This window comes from Arctopsyche grandis, chromosome 6 (genome assembly GCF_051622035.1).
Source record: "Arctopsyche grandis isolate Sample6627 chromosome 6, ASM5162203v2, whole genome shotgun sequence".
In the NCBI taxonomy this organism is placed as follows: Eukaryota; Metazoa; Arthropoda; class Insecta; order Trichoptera; family Hydropsychidae; genus Arctopsyche; species Arctopsyche grandis.
In genome coordinates this window covers 21,632,117-21,651,645 of record NC_135360.1, presented here as the reverse complement: position 1 = coordinate 21,651,645, position 19,529 = coordinate 21,632,117, and the positions used below count along the sequence as shown (strand labels likewise).

Genomic DNA, 19,529 nt, shown 5'->3' with positions numbered 1-19,529 from the left:
GTTTATAACGGGTTGTTTTATAGGAGGGGGGGGGGGGGGGGCAAAATTTGAAGTTTCGCCACTGGAATATATTCTCTGTAATCAAGGTTATGATAATAACCAGGCAGTTCTCCTGGTAGCGATTCACGTTTGGAATGTAACCCGTTTACCATTTGCTCCAGGGCAAGACAAATATTTGGTTGGATGAAATTTATAATAATAATACCAGTTGTAAAAATATAGTGATATATGTAAATGCAGTGGCAACAAATCTCAGATGACAGTCGCTCGGACTCTGGTGGTGGGCGAAAACGTTTGTATTCATTCCAATTGCTTTATTTGACGTTCTTTATTTGATTTATGTCATTTTAACGGGTTAATATTCACAATTTTATAAATTAGCTCATGAAATCAAATTAGTCCTGATATGCTGCTAAAAATGTAACATATGCCTGTAATTTATTTGGCGTACGTGATGTATTATTGCATTATTTAACAGTACCCACTGTCTTTTTTATCTGACGTTTAATCTTTTGTTCACTTCCATTTTCACTTATCGTTCGGGTGCTAATCATTCTCTTTGTACGGTCATTTGTAACCATCAAAGCGTTCTCGTTTAATTATTATTTTTTTTACTTTATCTACGCATACACATGTATACTTTTTTGTTGGTGGTTATTGTTTGAAAAGGATTGTATTTTTTATTATGTTTTGTTTCAGGCCGTTCTTATAATAGTATAAAATGAGCTCAGGACCAGATAAAAGGTTTGAAATTTTTGTAATACTTTATTGAGTAATTTCATTGCTAAAGCATTATAATCGATATAAAGGTACCATTTCATAGCTATATCTTTCTTTATATTTACATAAACTTGATTTTTCTATATAAAACTATTATATACAATTTATCAAATAATACTATGAAGTTTATTATTTGAAGTTAAATAAGTAAACAATATATATACATATATTCTTATAAATTTATGATATTCATTTTTGTATATTTAAAAATAATGAGATATAATTATCTTCCCACTTGTTCTATTTGATAATTTCACTATCTGTTGAATGTTTTGCAACAAATGAATGCTTCAGTTTATTTATATGTCTACATACATATACTTGTATTTCTTTTACACAAATAGCATTCGTGCTTATAATGTCTATTTATTTGATAAACATATTTTTAATTTGTTCAAATTTTGTTTTCATAATAAAAATTCTCCCACAAGACTTTATCCCCCTACACACGGGCGATAAATCGCTGCAATTTTAAGCCAAATAGGCCGACTTGGCCAAATATCCTTTGTGTGTAGACAAATCGTCGTCGCAAATCAAAGAAAAGTCAGATCGGCCGATAAATCGTAATGACATATTGCTGCGGTTTGTCGCCTGTGTGTAGCGGACTTTTGGCTTGCACATTCAGTTCAAGACTTTACCGTATTTAAAAAACGTGTGTGTGATATTTCAAACACTTCAAAAACCTATCAAGTGTTGTTTCATCGAATGATACATGGAATTGTTTGTTTTGTTTAACAACTTCAAATAAATAATAGCTTTCGAGTATGCAACATTGATATATAACTTAACTACATATGTACATATATCTCAAAATGAGACCATAAAACTTATACACCGACACATACATACATATGTACTTAAATATCAGTCAGATACACTTTTTCTTCAAAGTCAAAACCACTTTAATACACATTATATAGGTATATTGCTTCGTTTGCATATTTCAAATTAAAAAAATGTATATATGTATGTACATAATAAAGCCTGGCATTTTATTAATTCACGCATCGGATGTTTTTGCAGGTGCGAATGACAATGAGTTTTGAATTTTGCTTGTGTATCTTTCCCAAGATAACATTTAATAAAATATAAACTTAAACATCCTGTGCTAAATTCAAACAGGAACTAATGAATATTCCAAGTATTATTTTCACTAATGTACACCAGTTTTTAAAACTTCTTACATATGTAATTAAATTATTATGTGAGCATTATTGTCTAAGGAAATTATACAGCAGAATATACATATATTATATCTACATATATGTAATTAATTTTCATTATATATTTCATTATTCTGAATAATATTGATAGTTGATGAAATCTTGACTTTTATGAATTTAGACATACAATTAATATGTTTATACATATCGTCTAATTTTGTAGATGAAAACTATTATATATTTCATACTATTTTTATGAAATAAAAGGGTGGAAGGGAAATGTCTGTACAACAATTAGAAGGTGTGTAGGGTTAGATGGATGAGAGTTGCGCAAAACAGAGACGAATGGAAGCGTGTTGGAGAGACCTTCATCTAACAGAGGATGATGAATGGCTGTAAATGATAATGATGATGATACAGTGATAATTATAATTTAATTAGATTTATGTAATTACATATATTGGATTATATATACATATATGTAATACATACATATATGTATGTATACATACATAATATTTAAATACATACATACATATATCGGACTTTTTCTATGCGTGTTTGAAAGGTGTGTTTTTTTTAAGATGAAACTGTTCCACAAGTGAATGATATAGAAAATATTATTTTTTTAAGTGGACTTCACTTTCTAAATAGACGACTGTTGATTTATTTCAATTGTGTGTTGTATGTTGGTTTGTTTATTTTTGTAAGTTGGTTTTGAAATGTGGCGTTTTATGAAATAAATACTTATACCAGCAGGTAAGGTCTTGTATTTTACGGTAAACGGATTATTTCGCACATTGCGATCGCGCAATGTGCGAAATAATCCGCGAATATCAAATAATCTGGAACTCGAGTTCTCGTTAGTATGATAGTTAGTGTGCGAATTTTCGTGTGCCAGATGTTCAGTGATCGTGATTTTAGTGACGTTTGCGAGATGACTTTTTGCGGAATAATTACCGAGCCGTATTTTACTGGTATTAAACCACTTCATCGCTATAAGCCCACCAGTGCGCGAAATTAATTTTGGTTTCTTCACAGCGACATCTAAAAATATCCTGTGATACTAATAAAATTGAAAAAAGTAAATATTTTTCGTTAGTTTGTAAAATACTCAAGAGGCAGTGTCAAGGGTTGGCAAAATTATCAATTATTTATTTATGATAATGAATTATGTTATTATGTTACTAATTATTTTAAAATGTGAATAATTACGAATAGTTTTATTTTGTTTGTTTTTTGAATAGAATAATGTAATTTCGTGTGACGCAGATTCTTATCGAGATGTTTATTGCTATCACGTGTTAGTGATAATCGGTTGATTTGTTGTGATTTTAACTAATTTGTCTCGAGCTTTCTTCGTGACTTGTTGTCTAAATATTTTATTGATCTATTGTGTGGCAGCCCTAGTGAAAAAAAGTGATTTTTTTTCTGTGAAAATATTAAAATATTTTAATTATTAGTAAAAATACGTTTTTTTTTAATTGAAAATACCTGGCGTTGGGGCGCGCGGTTCCTACAAACGCATGGCGATTAAGTGGTTTAGTATTTTATTATATTTTTGTCAGTATTTAAATATGAAAGATCAGTATTTATATTAAATGGCCAGTCTACAAGTGTTCAGTATAAATAATAAAAAGTCAGTATTAATTTTAAATTGTCAGTATTAAGAGGGCTGGACACCAGCGCCTTGTCCTTACAAACGTATTACACTTCTCCCTTCCTCAATTATGGCACTAGAGAAATTATTTTTTAATATGCTATGGATATCCACTATACGCATGTTTCTGTGGTTTTATTTTTATGATTAGTTATTTTTTATAGGAGCTAGGAGCCGCCAAACATCTATAAAATCGCCTCTTTTTTACACCCACGAAAAGAGTCCAGCGTGCTTATTTAACGGTTGATTTTTAAAAAAATACGAGCACACAAACATAGAAAATATCTTTCTCATACCGATGATGAATTTTTGTTTTAAATTGGTCCAGTTTCGCAGGAGAAAACTGGAGAATACGAAACCTCGATTTTGTCGATTTAAAATACGTATTATCTGGTCGAAGCGCAACTATCACATTCACTCAAAATATATATTGATATATATTGTCGCAGTCACTCAATTTATATATATATCGAAGAAAGGAACGGCAACAAAATTAAGGTTTCGGGTATATAGCCCTCTTAATGTTAAATGGTAAGTTTTACTTTGACGAATGAACTTTTTGATTGGTATCAATACAAGATTGGTACGATCTCGATAGACATTTCCATCCAACAGGCATTGCTGTTTGTTCTGGCGAATGTACGTCCGAAATTTATACTGTCCATTTAATAATATAATACTGACCATTTTGTTTTAAAATACCTTTCCATTGAATTTGTTGCCGCAGATAAGCAGTTGGAGAAGGTGTGGTTTGCTGTCGTATCTCGAATGCGAGTCAATTAACTCGATTTCTTCAGTTACTATCTGACATCGGTCGACGTTCGTCGCGTCTGGTTCGCCACATTCGCAATTATTGGCCAAACGACCTCGTAAAACCCAATTTTTTAATACATAATCAAGTAAAAATATAGTTAGAATTTCCGAGGAGTTTTAATTTAGTTTTTCCGCAAACTGATCGTCCAGACGAGTTGTCTGTACTTTATTCTATTTACAATGTATATAATCAATTGCTTACAAATCGCTTCACGACAAATAATATTGAATGGTAAATCGGCTAGATTAAAATGATACGATCGTCGGTTTTGTTGTGAATTGGAAACGGTGTTATAGTGAAAGTAAAGTTTCACAATTTCTCGCTGCACATTCGTTGTAATTGTGCTCGTGTAAAAAGTGAATCTGAATGAATTTTTCCCGAATATGTTATACATTTGCAGATGTACTGTCTTTTTTAGTACACTTGTATACTTTTATTCAAAAGTGCACTTTCTAGCTTTTTAACAAATGCTATTTACATATTATACATATGTATGCTTGCAGTAATTCAAATGTATAGCGTAAAAGCGACCTTGTATAACGAGCTGTCTAGTTTTATTTGAGTTTTGATCCGTAAACCTGTTCCGTGCAAATTTTTATTCATTCCCGTGATACAAATTCGGATCTATTGTAGTTTAATTGTTAGAACGTTCCTAGTAATTAATTAAACGCTTGATTTCCTCTTACTTTTGTCCTTCGTCAATAGCGTAACAAATCTAATGTAAGTTAAGGTCGTGCGTATTGTTTCATTCAGCAGCTGTTTATTTTTTGAACGATTCCCGTATCGGAATTGAAATGACGTGGTTTTATGTATACTTAAATGTAATAATTCTATATTGAAAGCTTAATCGCTAAACGTAAAATAAATTGTAAGCTACAGATTTATGTTGCTGATTTAATTCAACAATGATTTAGCACATTGTTGCTAGTTTTTTGTGGTACATATGATATTAATCAAATTAAACTAATCGATCTATACCATGACATAATCCACGCGATATGTACTGTTTTGTTATCGCTTTAATGAAATTCCATAATCTAATAAATACCCTATCTCTGTTTACCTTTTTCTAATGATAATTTTGATTCGTTTTACGTTCGCTATTACTGTGACATTGCTGTTTTATGATAATAATCGTATTATATTTATTTATTTTTGACAAGTGTGTTAGAAAATGTGATTGACTTATAAGTGAAATGTGATGTGTTTCTTCAAGTTTTTGTGATAATCTGACAACCGTCAATATGAGCAAGAACTTCAAATATCATCGTCTCGATAATTTGGATTCGGAGCTCAGGTAATTAATTTTTATATATAAGGAAATGTTTAGGACATATGGAAAACACATCCAAAGTATTTGAAATTATTGACGTCGATAAAACTTAATACTAAAAAGCCGAATACATACATATGTGTGTATTTTCCTCATTGAATATAACTAAGATTATTTAAGAATCATAATATTAACAAATTAATATGTTATAGTTTTAGTAAATTACGCTGTTCGGTGCTGTTTAAATTGCCAATCACGAATGTGTACATATATCTTCTTATCTACGCAAATATTGGATACTCATGTATGTAGTTGTAATATTGAGGAACGGGGTAATGAATTCGTAGTGACCACACATGACCGGAAGAATCGAAATATCTTTGGAGGTGATTAGGCATCGAATGGTCATTAGGGCAATGACAAATATATGTACATGCAATACACGCACCAACAGTGTAAAATGCAAGAGAGCAATTAAAAAAATTCTACGTAGCTAACAATAGTCATAACGCTTCAAAGGGAAATCGCCCTAATGACCGCACGATGTCTATATGGTGATGATTTATCAGAGGTTGATAAGATGGCACCGAAAAAATGTAGTTAAATGGTTTTATGTGCAAATTTGAACTTCTGTATTTCCAATTTTTGCATCATGTACATGTTTTCATATGTACTTATGCCGTGCCGTCATTGGAATAGAGGGACTAGGCTAGTGTTCTAAAATTAAAAAAAAAATATCAACAATCCAATTACAATAAATTCAAATCGTTGTCCATATTGATATTTTTCACTCGGATAAGCGAAGTTCAGAAACCGGAATCGGCCCTACCTGAGGTAGTGTTGTGGTAGTCGATTGCTATGATATGGTCCTCCGCGTCGTTCGCTTGCACGGACTTGCCGTCTTAAATTGATTGTTATGTACACATAGGCGTTCCGTCGATGACAAAACATTTTTTTAATTTACTCGTCTCTTAAAACACCTTAAGCGGGTGAATTTTTTTTGCGGCGACTAGCGGTAGCGGGCAAAATCCCAAGTCTTCGCAAATAAATAGAATAGATTATAAAAATCGCTCAACATTCAAACTCAAAAAAAATCTCCATATACTATAAGAATAAACGTAGTACTACGTATCCCGCCTTCTTCGATTAACCAATATCAAACGTAATACTACGTATCCCGCATTTCTTTTCAAGCTCATATGAAACGTAGTACTACGTGACCCGCTTAAGGTGTGTTAATTTAATTTTATTACAATAGACCAGTTGCAGTTGCATAATGCAGTTTTATTTTAGAAGTAAGGTTGTAAATGTCAAGTTTAGCTGTAGATCAATAAAAAAAAGTTCATGTTTTTCGTGGATAGATTTCGCGGATAGTTTTCGGCTATAGATTGATTTTTCGCCACATATACATACATAGCAGCATAGCTCGGTCGTTAAGCTTCTGCTTAGCGTTGAGGCGGTGGGTTCGATCCCTGGGTCCGGGCCTCGAATGAAAATGAATTTTTCAGAGTATGCTATTGGTTAGACCTGGATTTGTGACTTCAGGTTGATCGTTTCCTATCAGAGTTTGCCAATTTTCTCTGATTTCATTGTTGATACGGTTCCCGGAAAAAAAATTGGCTAAAAATCCCTCCTATACGATATGTCACCTATAATTTGTTATTAATTAATGTACAATAAATAAGTTTGTGTACAAATTAATAAATGTCTCATCGATTTACGAGTTTTACAGTGTCTCGTAATTCAGTGATTTATATAAAAAAAAATGCTGAATTGTAATTTGTAAAATTTGTAATTGGCCAGGAAGGCGCATTGGGTTTACCTGTAAGGCCTTCCTGGTATATATGAAAAAAGTAATAAAAAATATATATAAGTACACAATTCGTGATAACCAGACCATTGCGCGCTTACTAAAATCGCACTTGGTTGTAGGGCGCTCTGCGATATGTAACTACAAACATCACGCCAACAACAAATAAACTATACGTGATTCGGTTTGATTTTTGATGATGTTTGCAATTTTTGCTACAACTCATACGCCTTTACTGGGAAAAAAGCGTAGAAGTTATTCATCCGCAATCGAGATTTTCTAATCGTAAGCAAACACAATTGAATTTTCACGCGCTTTTCTCTGAAGAACAATTCGTTTTCTTCTACATATTTCCGGTACACTTATTAAGTTGTTTATTACGATGCAATGCCGCTGAATTTCTCACTTAATCGTGGCTTATGGATTTTCTTCGACCCGTGGGTCATAAAAGTTCCAGAAATTCCTATTCAGATCTACGTTGCTCCAATTTCTAAAGCCGCGCTAGTATGAAAGGTCACGTTCGTCGAAGGAATGCTCGTTTCTGTCGTGGAATTTCAATAAGAGCAAATATTCCACGTGCTTTTTTTCCATTTGCGAAATAGTACATAAAAGGCGAACGATCTAAATTCTACTGCGCAATACCAAAGCGACTAACTTGTTCTTTTCAATTTATAAATTCAACTCGCATTATTTTAGACGAATGAATCTACTTAATTAAGTTTAAAAAAATATTATTCACAGTTTATTCCGATAGGTTTAAATCGAAAGATATTGTATTGTACTTGATTCTTATTATATAATCACAACAGTCGATTTTCTGAACCGATTAGATATATTTAGAGTAATATTTTAACGCCAGTCGCAAAATTCGGTATTAAAGTTGGCGTAATATTCGACCAACGTCATAATTTTCTGAATCGTTCCAACAAATCAGATTTCCAGATTGACTATAATATAGACAAATACTACATACAATGTTATGCGGAGTTGAAATTTTATCACACATGGCAGTAAAAAACTGACCAATAGATTAAACATATCTCATCATCGCTTATCTTTTTTAATAATCAAACTACCGTGATAAAATTCCTTTTTGTTCAATTTATTACAATAGTATTTCAATTATATTGTTGTATTGTTTTATGATAGTCAACGTGGAGAATTGAAATAAATTACTAAGTATAATATTTTATCATTCACGCTGATTTGCCTTTACTTTCTTCGTCTAAACGACACGCTATGCAGTTTTATTATAAATTGTAGATTCTTTTAAATGCATTAAATATTTAATTGAACATTGTTTAACCCTTTGAATGCTGACGTATTTTCTGCTGAAAATTTCGCCAACATTTCCAACTAAAATTATTTAGAAATCCAATAGAAAGCAGGTATTAAAATTGTAGCTAATCCAAACAAATCCTAGATAACTACCGCCGAGGATTTAGAGTTTTGTAAAGGTGTGTTTAGACTCTCTAATGTACATATCCTGCAACAATATAAAATAAACAAAATAAGTCTATTAATGAATATATTTTTCCAAAACTAGTTCCATCTTCTTCATTGTTTTTAAAATGTAATGCTCACAATCTAAATTCCATGCCGCAATCTAAAATACACAGTAGCTAGGGATTTCCATCGAGTAATTCTGCTATGGCTATGAATTCAGAAATTCCGGTGTAAACGGGTCTTTATAAACGTTGACAAATGAATGACACGAATTACACCACCCATGTTCAATGCATTTTTTTTTCAATGCTACCTTTAAAAGCTTAGCAGGTAGTATTCTTGTTTACTTTGTACATGCTCAATATACGGTAATTAGATTATTAGTCACATTGCGATGGTCACAAAGACAATTTTTGCTATGAAAACCGCGAATGCGGAATATTTGGCACTCGAGTTTTCGTTAGTATGATAGTTATCGTTAGTATGATGGACTTTTCGACTGCCAGATGTTCTGTTATAGAGATTTTAGTGACTTTTGGGGGAGCGCTTTGTGACTAATGATCACCGAACTCAATATACAACGCCTATCGGCGTTTTACAGGCCCATGGACTTGATGATGATCAGATGATATTCATTGGCTTTGAACATACATATAAATGTATTATAGAAGCGTATTTTAATTAATTTTTCGTTCGTCAGCGATCGGAAGTCAACGACCGTAACCGGGGCAGAGAAAGTTGTGTGACTGATGATCGAAATTTATCCACAAATGTGCAAATTTACCGACTGCGTAATATCAAGGACCATTCGCAAAGTTTTAAATCCGGAAACAACGAACCAGTGGTTTGCGTAGCGTAGGTACATAACTAGCACTTTGGTCAGTCGAAAGTGAAAGTAAAAAACTAACTCATGTGTCGAGGCATTGGTCAAGTCTAGTAAACTGGAGCAAACGGTTCGTTATATTTAATTGCTTGTTTGAATTTTCCACACACAAACATCACATGCTTCTTCTTATTAAATCAATACGAGGATGGTTTGATCGCGTTTAATGTTAAACATGTATTGTGGGCCTTTGATTGTTGTAAAAAACATGGATGGAGTACGTGTCCGATGCAACGTTCCAACTGAGGAGCTCCATTGCACTGCTCCGATGCGAGTGTGGTGCAGAATTTATAATGCTATCGGCATGTCAAAATAAAACAAAAAAATTATTGAATATGTACGATTACGAAGAATCAATGTTGATGTTGCACTTTTTTTTATTAAAGCTTATCACACTTTCGAATACACATGCGGATTGCTCGCGAACGTGTTGAATTGTGATCCAATGGACGTAACGACGTGTCTATTTATTTATCTTCTGATTTGTTTTAGTATCTTGTTCCAGTATTGCAACGATGAGATTGCTCAGTATTGTTTTAGTGGTCGTTGTGTCATTGCTTAGATTTTGCGATTTCTTTTTATTTATTAATCTGCTGCAGTTTAATTTGGAATTTGATCAGTTCTTTAATTGTTATCATGGGAAATGTTGCTTTATCTAAAACAAAAGGATTCAGTCCGTCTGGATTGGAACTCAAGATCTTTGGAAGGAGAGCTCATGAAGTCGAAATTCAAACACGGTCGTTACCTTTTATTTGATTTGTTTCCTAAGTGTGTTATAATTTTATTTTTGATGCAGTCAATATGTACATATTAGAAAATTTATATTTGTAATATCATAATCAGCTTGTGAACGAACGCCCACATTTTAGCAAAAGTACCGTAGCACGCCTCCAGTTCAATATATTTGAGCTGTTATTACATTTTATATACATATTGAAATTATAACGGCAGTGAAAATATATTTCAGTGAAATCATTACCAGTTAAATTTTCATTGTGTATAGTTCAGTGAAATCATATCTGATTACATTTTCACTGGCTCCTATCAGTGAAATTATAATTTTTGACAGTTAGCTGATAGTGCGTCGCCCCGCTCCTGTCTATTCCCACTCTCCTCATGGTCCACTATCTGTTTCGATTTGACTTTTTTTTAAGCCGCATGTGTGGAACTGGATGCGTAAGCAAACACATCGTAATATCTTAGCAGTCAACACTTATTTATTTAAGGTTAGGTTAGGGTTTGTATTATTTAAAGGTTAGGTTAGGTTAAGTTAAGTTTGGGTTGGTTTTATTCATTTAAGATTAGATTGTTAGGGTTGGTAGTACGTTGTAAATTCATTGTTTTAATTGCATTTTCATTGCTTGAATTGGTGAAAATATATTTATACCAGTGAAAATATATTTTCACTTGAAATATGCTATCGCTTTAACATATACACATGTCTTTCTTTTATATATATGTATATAAAGAGTAGATCTATTCGTATTCTTATATAACTCATATCAAATTTAAACTGTCGAGTGAAAAGTGTCGCAACTTTTCATTTCCTTCTAAGAGTTGTGTACTGAATACTGCAAGAGTTTAATTGGTATTTTTGCTACGCAATAACTTGCATTAACTTATTAGGGTATTTATAGAACTGTGTTTTTAACTAATGCTTCGTATATCACGTATGTATGTGGCTGCATTATTACATATGAATCGAACTGTCAAGATAAATCAGCCTATGGAAATTATGCTCAGTTTAGTCACACGGCACCAAACTTGACCGTTTATGCACACGATTCAAACCACAACCAGTCGGTGTGATCGACAGAGGCCAGTGTGACAAATCTACTACTACGTATCGCTTTGGATAAGTTCGTGGTTAAGGTCATCAATCGAATTTTTTTTATATCGAATCGTTGCAAATGATTTTGTAAGTATTTGTTCAAAAGTATCAATTGGGAATTTTTTTCGAAATTGGATTTAAATTTTCTAAAAACTTATATGCGTACATATGTACTTTGAACGCACAGTACAATGAGTCATTTGGTCGTGTTGTGTCAATATGTCGTATCCTACCAGTTTTATTGTGTGCGATTCTAAAATCTGAAAACAAATAATGTATGTATAATGTTTTCAAAGTTGTTTGATTAATGTCAATTGAATTACTATAAGTGGTCTCATTAGAAAAAATAAGGTACATATGTACATAAGCACCAAGAGGTTACCGGGCTCGATCCCGTGCTAATCTTTAATGCTGCTAGTCAGACTTGGATATTTGTGACTCCAAGTGGATGGTTTCCTATCAAAGTTTGTCTATTTATGTGATTTTATTGTAACGTTTCCTCCATCACATTGACAAAAACCATCCTAGATACTATGTCACCAATATCTGAATTTGATTTATGTACAATATGTAAAAATTTATGTACAAGTCTAAATCCATAGATTTCTCTATGGATTAATTAATAGTTAATTTCTTGTTCTTCAGCATCTTGATATTCAGCGATTTATGTAATAAAAAATGCTGTAAAGTTTGTAATTGACTAGAAAGGCGCATTGGGGTTTACCTGCTACGGTCTTCCTGGTATATATCTATGTAAAAATTAATAAACAAATGAATAAATAATATTTCAATTTTTGTTTCAGACCAGTAGATCAATATGCAGCAAAAGATGATGTTGATAGTTTACCAGCCGCCGCCAAAATCAACATTGAAGGCATGACATGCATGTCATGCGTCAACAATATAACGTCAACCGTCAATAAACTTCCTGGTGTTTTTTCCATAAGGGTAAGAATTTTTTATATATATACTGATGTTAAAATATCATCTCAATCATCAGTTGTGAATAGCAATTGTTTATTTTGAAATTTCAGGTAGAATTATCAGAAAAAGCTGGTTACTTAAAATACAATCCTTCATTGACCAGTGCTGCCGACATCGCTGCTGCTATTTACGATATGGGCTTTGAAACCAGTTTAGATGCAAACGAAACTTTACCCAAAGTTCTTGTCATAGATTCTAAATTAAAAAGTTGTACGATAGGTGTTGAAGGGATGACGTGCAATTCTTGTGTTAGAAATATTGAAGGTATAAAATAATTGGTATGATTTTATGTTTTCTCTATTGTTACTTCTATATGTTTATGTATGTGTCTTATTTTAACTGTTCATAGGAACTGTTGGTGAAAAATTAGGTATTATTAATATAACTGTCAGCTTATCCGACAAAAACGCTAGTATTAAATACGATTCAGAGAAAACGAATCCAAGTGAAATATCAAGTTGGATATATGATATGGGATTTGATACAAATATATTAAACGATGACGGAAATTGTCTTAAAAGTATTGTTATTGTTTTCTCTAGTAAACTATTTCATCTTTATTAGCTGTTATATATTATGTCTTATTCTTCATGTTTTAGATAATGGTCTTGTAAATAAATCACGTAGTTCTAGTAACATTGCCATAGCAAAAACAGTTCAAGATGAGATCCAACCCGCTACATGCGCCATACACGTTCGAGGCATGACATGTGCGTCTTGTGTATCAGCTATTGAAAAACATTGTACAAAAGTATACGGTAAGATCATCAGTCGTAATTTAAAAATGCAGTGTGTGAAAGAGGAACGTGTATTAAACTATTTTTTATGTCACAGGTGTGCATTCGATAGTGGTCGCTTTGCTAGCCGCTAGAGCTGAGGTGAGATATGTGCCAGGTAAAATAAGACCAAGTGATATTGCTAGAATAATAAGCGACTTAGGATTTCCCTCAGAAGTGCTCACCGATTCGGGAGCAGCCGAACAAGATTTAGAATTGAGAGTGTGTTGTGTTTTTTTCTTAATGATTTGAGACCATTCTTAGTTAATTTGCCCTGTATTGTGATTTTTTTTGTTCATAATTTTAGATAAAAGGAATGACATGCGCATCTTGTGTTAATAAAATAGAAAAAACCGTTTTGAAAGTACCTGGAGTATTGACAGCGGCCGTTGCACTTACGACACAAAAGTATTCAACTTTTTGATTTGATACAAATATGAATGTTGCATTATTTCTTTGTTCACGTCGATATTTTATTTTGTAGGGGAAAGTTTAAATATAATGCTGAGAAAACAGGTCCAAGAGATATATGTGAAGCAGTTGAATCCATGGGTTTTGAAGCTTCTGTTGTAAATAATAAAGATTCTCTAACGAAAGACTGTCTCGAGCACAAGTAAGTTTTTTTTTTCATCATATATACATATATAATATCGCTATTCCGTCTGTCTGTCTGTCTGCCTGTCTGAGATAACCCTCGCCGTACTATAATAGTTGTTTTGATTAGACATTCATATGTACGTAACAGCTAAACCACTGCCAAAACATATAAGTATATGCAAAAGAAGAAAACTTCTATATATGTATACTGTTCGATACCAATGTTTCATCTAGGCAAATAGACGGCGCTAAATCTCTAAGAATTTACCGCAATCTATTGAAAAAATCCACGGAAAACACAAATCCGTGCTCTACTAATACGAATTTTTTGCTCGTAAATTTACAGATTTAAAATTCAGCACACATCCAATTAACCCTTTTAAACGAAAACAAAAATTAGTGTGGGCAGAACACTATCCTAATAAACATGTTTCAATAGAAAATACTCAATATAATATAGTATTAACAGTGGGAAAAAATCCCAAGTGAAAATACGTAATTTTGACTTTTGATTTGAACTGGACGACTACTTAGAGAGATTTGAAAGCTGAAAAGTACTAAAAATGAAAGATAAAATACCCGACTATAGATTCCAATATTCATTTTGAACAGGAAATTAACAGATTTTGAGAAATCGACCGAACAACACCAAGATATAGAAAAATCGCGCGATTTAAAAAACACATATATCTCCGAATCTCGAACCAATCAACACTTTTTATTACCAGATTCGTGTTCACTGGGCATAGATCTATAAGAAAAGTTATATCTCGTCTCTGAACCATTTTTCGTGTCGAACAGTGTCATTAGTCCTATCACTAATCCATCATTGTGTCCATCTCCAATAATGGGGATTACTCCTTGAGCGCATGAACCACACTCTCATGATTCTCCTGCATAAATCACTTGCACATATGCATATGACATTATAATATTCATTCAAATGTACCGCTTATAATTTCAGAGAGGAAATTAAAAAATGGCGAAACGCATTTTTAGTATCGTTGATGTTCGGCGCCCCTTGTATGGTGGCTATGACGTACTTTATGACAGCTCCGTCCCAAGTACACCACGGCTCAAATTGTTGTGTAGTTCCCGGACTTTCATTAGAAAATCTCATTATGTTTATACTTGCTACTCCAGTGCAGGTAAAAGATCGTTATTTATATTTTAAATATGTATTTCGAGTGTTTAATGTTTATTTGCATTGTGTTTTTATAGATTGTTGGCGGTTGGCACTTTTATATACAATCTTATAAAGCTCTAAAACATGGCACTACTAATATGGATGTTTTAATATGTATGACAACGACTATAAGGTACGATTTTTTTTCTTTTGATATTAGAGTTTGATGACACTTTCAATACATATTACTCAATTTTTATTGTATTTTAGCTATGCATATTCAGTTTGTGTCGTAGTATCAGCAATGGCACTTCAACATTCTTCTTCACCGCATACATTCTTCGACACTCCGCCTATGCTGCTCATCTTTATCACTTTGGGGCGGTGGTTGGAACATATTGCGAAGGTTTAAATCAGTTTTCCATTGCAATAAACTTTGATAGTAAAATTTTGGGACTAAATAATGAATCATTTTAGGGAAAAACTTCTGAAGCACTATCAAAACTTTTGTCATTGAAAGCCACCGAAGCTATTTTAGTTACCTTGGACGAAAATGGTTCTGTCAAAGCTGAAAAAGTCATCGATGCTGATTTAGTGCAGAAAGGAGACATGATTAAGGTACATATTTAAGTGACATGATTAAGGTACATATGCCAGCAGCATGGCTCGGTGGTTGGGCTTTTGCCTAGCACCGAGAGGCGCCGGGTTCGATCCTGTGAGTTGACCGATTGAAAATAATTTATTCTGAGTATATCTGTAATGCTACTGGACAGATTGTGACTCCAGGTCGATCGTTTCCCATCATAGTTTGCCAATTTTTCTGATTTCATTGTTGAAACAGCGCATTAGGGTTTACCTGTTATGCCTTCCTGGTATATGTACATATATGTATATAATAAAATAAAAAAAATATGTATACACATACCTATAAATGTGTAATATTATATTAGTTTTGAATTTTAGAATTTCAGTCACTTTATTTAAATACTAAAGCTCTATTGTTAAAGTTTCAACTTTTTATTGATTTCACAGGTAGTACCCGGATCAAAAGTGCCAGTCGATGGTAAAGTCGAATGGGGTGAATCGACTTGTGATGAATCTCTAATCACTGGAGAATCAATGCCGGTACCAAAGGAAAAAGGTATGTACCTACTATATACATATACAATTTCACTCATTCACTTATGATCTGTTTCTAATCTTTGTTTTAAATTTTTAAATTTTATTTAGGTTCTCTTGTAATCGGTGGAAGTGTAAATCAAAGTGGAGCATTGCTAGTACGAGTAACCCACACTGGAGAAAATGCAACTCTAGCTCAGATATGTAGACTGGTCGAAGAGGCGCAAGTGAGCAAAGCTCCCGTTCAACAACTGGCTGATAAAATAGCTGGGTATAGATCATTTTGTTTCTGAATATTTTTATGGATTTTTGATCTATTCATGTTTAACATCATATTATTCGTTTCAGATTATTCGTACCGATTGTTATTTTGCTTTCCGTCTTTACACTTTTCACATGGATCATAGTTGGTTATTATGACACTAGTAAACTTCCAAAAGGCGTAAATATTATGATTTTAAAAATATTTTATATTTGGTTTTACATATATTACAATTTTCATGTATTATTTTGTAGGGATTCAGTCGAATGGGTCATGGAACAAAAAGTGAAATTATAATTTCTACGGCTTTCCACTTTGCTTTGAGTGTGTTGGCTATAGCGTGTCCTTGTGCTCTCGGACTCGCTACTCCGACAGCTGTAATGGTCGCCACCGGTGTCGGGGCTAATAATGGAATTCTAATCAAAGGAGCAGAGACACTTGAAAACGCACACAAGGTTTCAACTTGAGTGATATTATTGCTATACTTATGTTTTATTTTGTATACGGCTAAAATCAATATTGTTTCTGTATGAATATAGGTTAAAACTGTCGTGTTGGATAAAACCGGAACGATCACATTCGGTCAACCGACTGTTACAAGATTGACGTTATTTTGTGAGAGTCGACAATTTCCGAAGCTCTTAGATTTGATGTTGACCGCCGAATTGAATTCAGAACATCCTGTAGCGAGTGGTAATTAGTTTGATATTAAAATTCATGGTACGAAAGGTTTTTTTTCTGTGTATTTAATAAATCATTGTGTATTTTTAGCTATTGTCAAGTTTTGTCGCTCTAATTTACATGACGGAAGCTCAGGTCAATGTTCAAGTTTTACTACGGTTCCGGGTTGTGGATTGAGTTGTAAAGTATTGAGACGTGATAATATTCCAATCGGTTATCAATTGAAAAATCTGCTCAATCTTATGGGGTATGTGTTTATTGTTTGTAATTTTTACGTTTTTAACACGACAAAAATGATTTATAGACTAATGAGCGTTAACAGTTCTAGCTCTAATGGTTCCTATCAATTGGAAGATGTCGAAATTAATCTTTGTGAAGATGAAGCCATAAAACAAAGAGCCAGGCTCAGTAATATATTAGATGGAGCCGACAGTGATTCTCAAACAACTAACGTTACGAATGAGGAGGAAGATGTATGTTGAAATACAAAAATCTTATTGCCAATCAAGATTCATATATAAATTCATAATTTTATTTATTTGTTATATATATAGGGCAATAAAGAATATTTGGTGATTGCTGGTAATCGTGAATGGATGCACCGTCATGGATTGACACTTTCACCAGAAATGGAAAAAACTTTAGTGAATGAAGAAAATCTCGGAAGAACCGCTGTAATGTGTGCTGTAGATGGTATTTGATTTTGTTTACATTTCATTGGATTATTATATCAAATTTCATAATAATATTAATTGTTAATTTTAGGTCAAATATTATGTACCATATCGATAGCCGATCGAGTGAAACCTGAAGCGGCATTGTGTGTACGTGCTTTAAAAAAGCGTGGAATGACTGTGATACTGTTGACCGGAGACAATAGACGCACTGCTAGTGCTATAGCCGCTGAAGTACGAGCCTATACTAATATCGGAATGTGACATCATTTAATGTGATAAAATTATTAAAGTCTGATTTTCTTATAGGTTGGAATAAGTCAAGTTTATGCCGAAGTTTTGCCATCCCACAAAGTTGCTAAAATTCAAAAACTTCAAGAATCAGGAAAATTAGTTGCCATGGTGTGTATTGAGCATATGTATGCTGTCAGATTTTTAGTTTCATTTGTTTGTTTCAAGTTGTGTAATTGATTGGTGATATTTAGGTTGGAGACGGTGTCAATGATTCTCCTGCTTTGGCACAAGCAAATATCGGAATGGCTATCTCGACCGGTACCGATGTTGCTGTCGAAGCAGCTGATGTTGTTTTAATGAGGGTATATTATTATTCATTTATTTGCATTTAAAATGCAATATGTCAACAGAAAACCTTGCCATTTTAATGAAATTAATGTTTTTATTTTAGAATGATCTTTTAGACGTAATCGGTTGCATAGAATTATCAAAAGTGACTGTGCGAAGAATTCGATTGAATTTCTTATTTGCTTGCGTCTATAATATATTGGGAATACCGTTAGCGTCTGGAGCATTTGCGTCGTATGGTCTCATATTAGAAGTATGTATTAATTTATTTTTAAGATTTTGTAGTAATTTCATGAAAAAAAAATGAAATTTTGAATTGTTTTAGCCTTGGATGGCATCCGCTGCTATGGCCATGAGCTCAGTTTCCGTGGTTGGATCTAGTCTTTTATTAAAACTGTAAGATTATCACACTTTGTACGTACATTATTTTTATCACTTAAAATTGTCTTGATCGTTTTTGTTTTTTAGGTTCAAGAAACCAACAGCAGATCAGTTAGATGCCGAAGGACCTGTGGTTCTGAATACTGTTTCTATTCAAAAGAATAACGATGAAGGATCTGCTTCTGTGAATAATACGCCATTGGGAAGGTAATATAATCTATTCACCAATTTAAATTTATCTTGGTTTTAAACTTACCCAATATGTCTATTGATTACAGTTGAAATTTTCCATATCCATGACTTCCTGAGATATATTTTTATTGTTCCCGTACATGCATATACCATCGACTCCTTTTATCGTCCATCGTGGTTATCCTTTATATACATTCCTACCTCTCCACATTTATCAACAGAAAAAACGTTTGAACAGGTTTTAATTATTATTGCAATTGATTGGATTTGTAGATTGCTTGGTCGTACAACGAAAGCAATGGACGGTCGTCTATTGCAAGATGAAGATGAAGGTTTGAATGTTACGTTTACCAAAAAGCAAGGAAGCATCAATAGTTAATTGAACCATATTATATCTTCCAACCCTCTCAATTGTGATTATGTTTGACCTGAACAATTAATTATTAATATACATATTTACACCAGTAATAAAATATTTTTTATCATTATTAATTT

General features: G+C 32.9%; 1 protein-coding gene across 6 annotated transcripts; it reads left to right on the top strand.

Annotated features, from left to right (window-relative positions):
• Positions 1–234: 234 nt before the first annotated feature.
• ATP7 (copper-transporting ATPase 1) lies at positions 235–19,524 on the top strand. 6 transcript variants are annotated; one of them, XM_077433918.1, is made up of 28 exons: positions 235–292; positions 700–744; positions 12,464–12,608; positions 12,695–12,908; positions 12,994–13,164; positions 13,244–13,402; positions 13,479–13,642; positions 13,728–13,828; positions 13,905–14,033; positions 14,982–15,165; positions 15,239–15,336; positions 15,414–15,549; positions 15,621–15,761; positions 16,176–16,284; positions 16,374–16,533; positions 16,611–16,704; positions 16,779–16,979; positions 17,064–17,217; positions 17,296–17,452; positions 17,528–17,678; positions 17,760–17,898; positions 17,971–18,113; positions 18,189–18,281; positions 18,365–18,475; positions 18,565–18,714; positions 18,787–18,857; positions 18,930–19,049; positions 19,308–19,524. In XM_077433918.1, the coding sequence occupies exons 2-28, from the start codon at positions 722–724 to the stop codon at positions 19,411–19,413; spliced, it is 3,624 nt and encodes a 1,207-aa protein (XP_077290044.1). In that variant the 5' UTR covers positions 235–292; positions 700–721; the 3' UTR covers positions 19,414–19,524. The 6 variants fall into 6 exon arrangements, with proteins under 6 accessions (XP_077290044.1, XP_077290046.1, XP_077290045.1 ...); XM_077433920.1 differs by having other exon boundaries at positions 255–296; XM_077433919.1 differs by having other exon boundaries at positions 283–447.
• Positions 19,525–19,529: the final 5 nt, after the last annotated feature.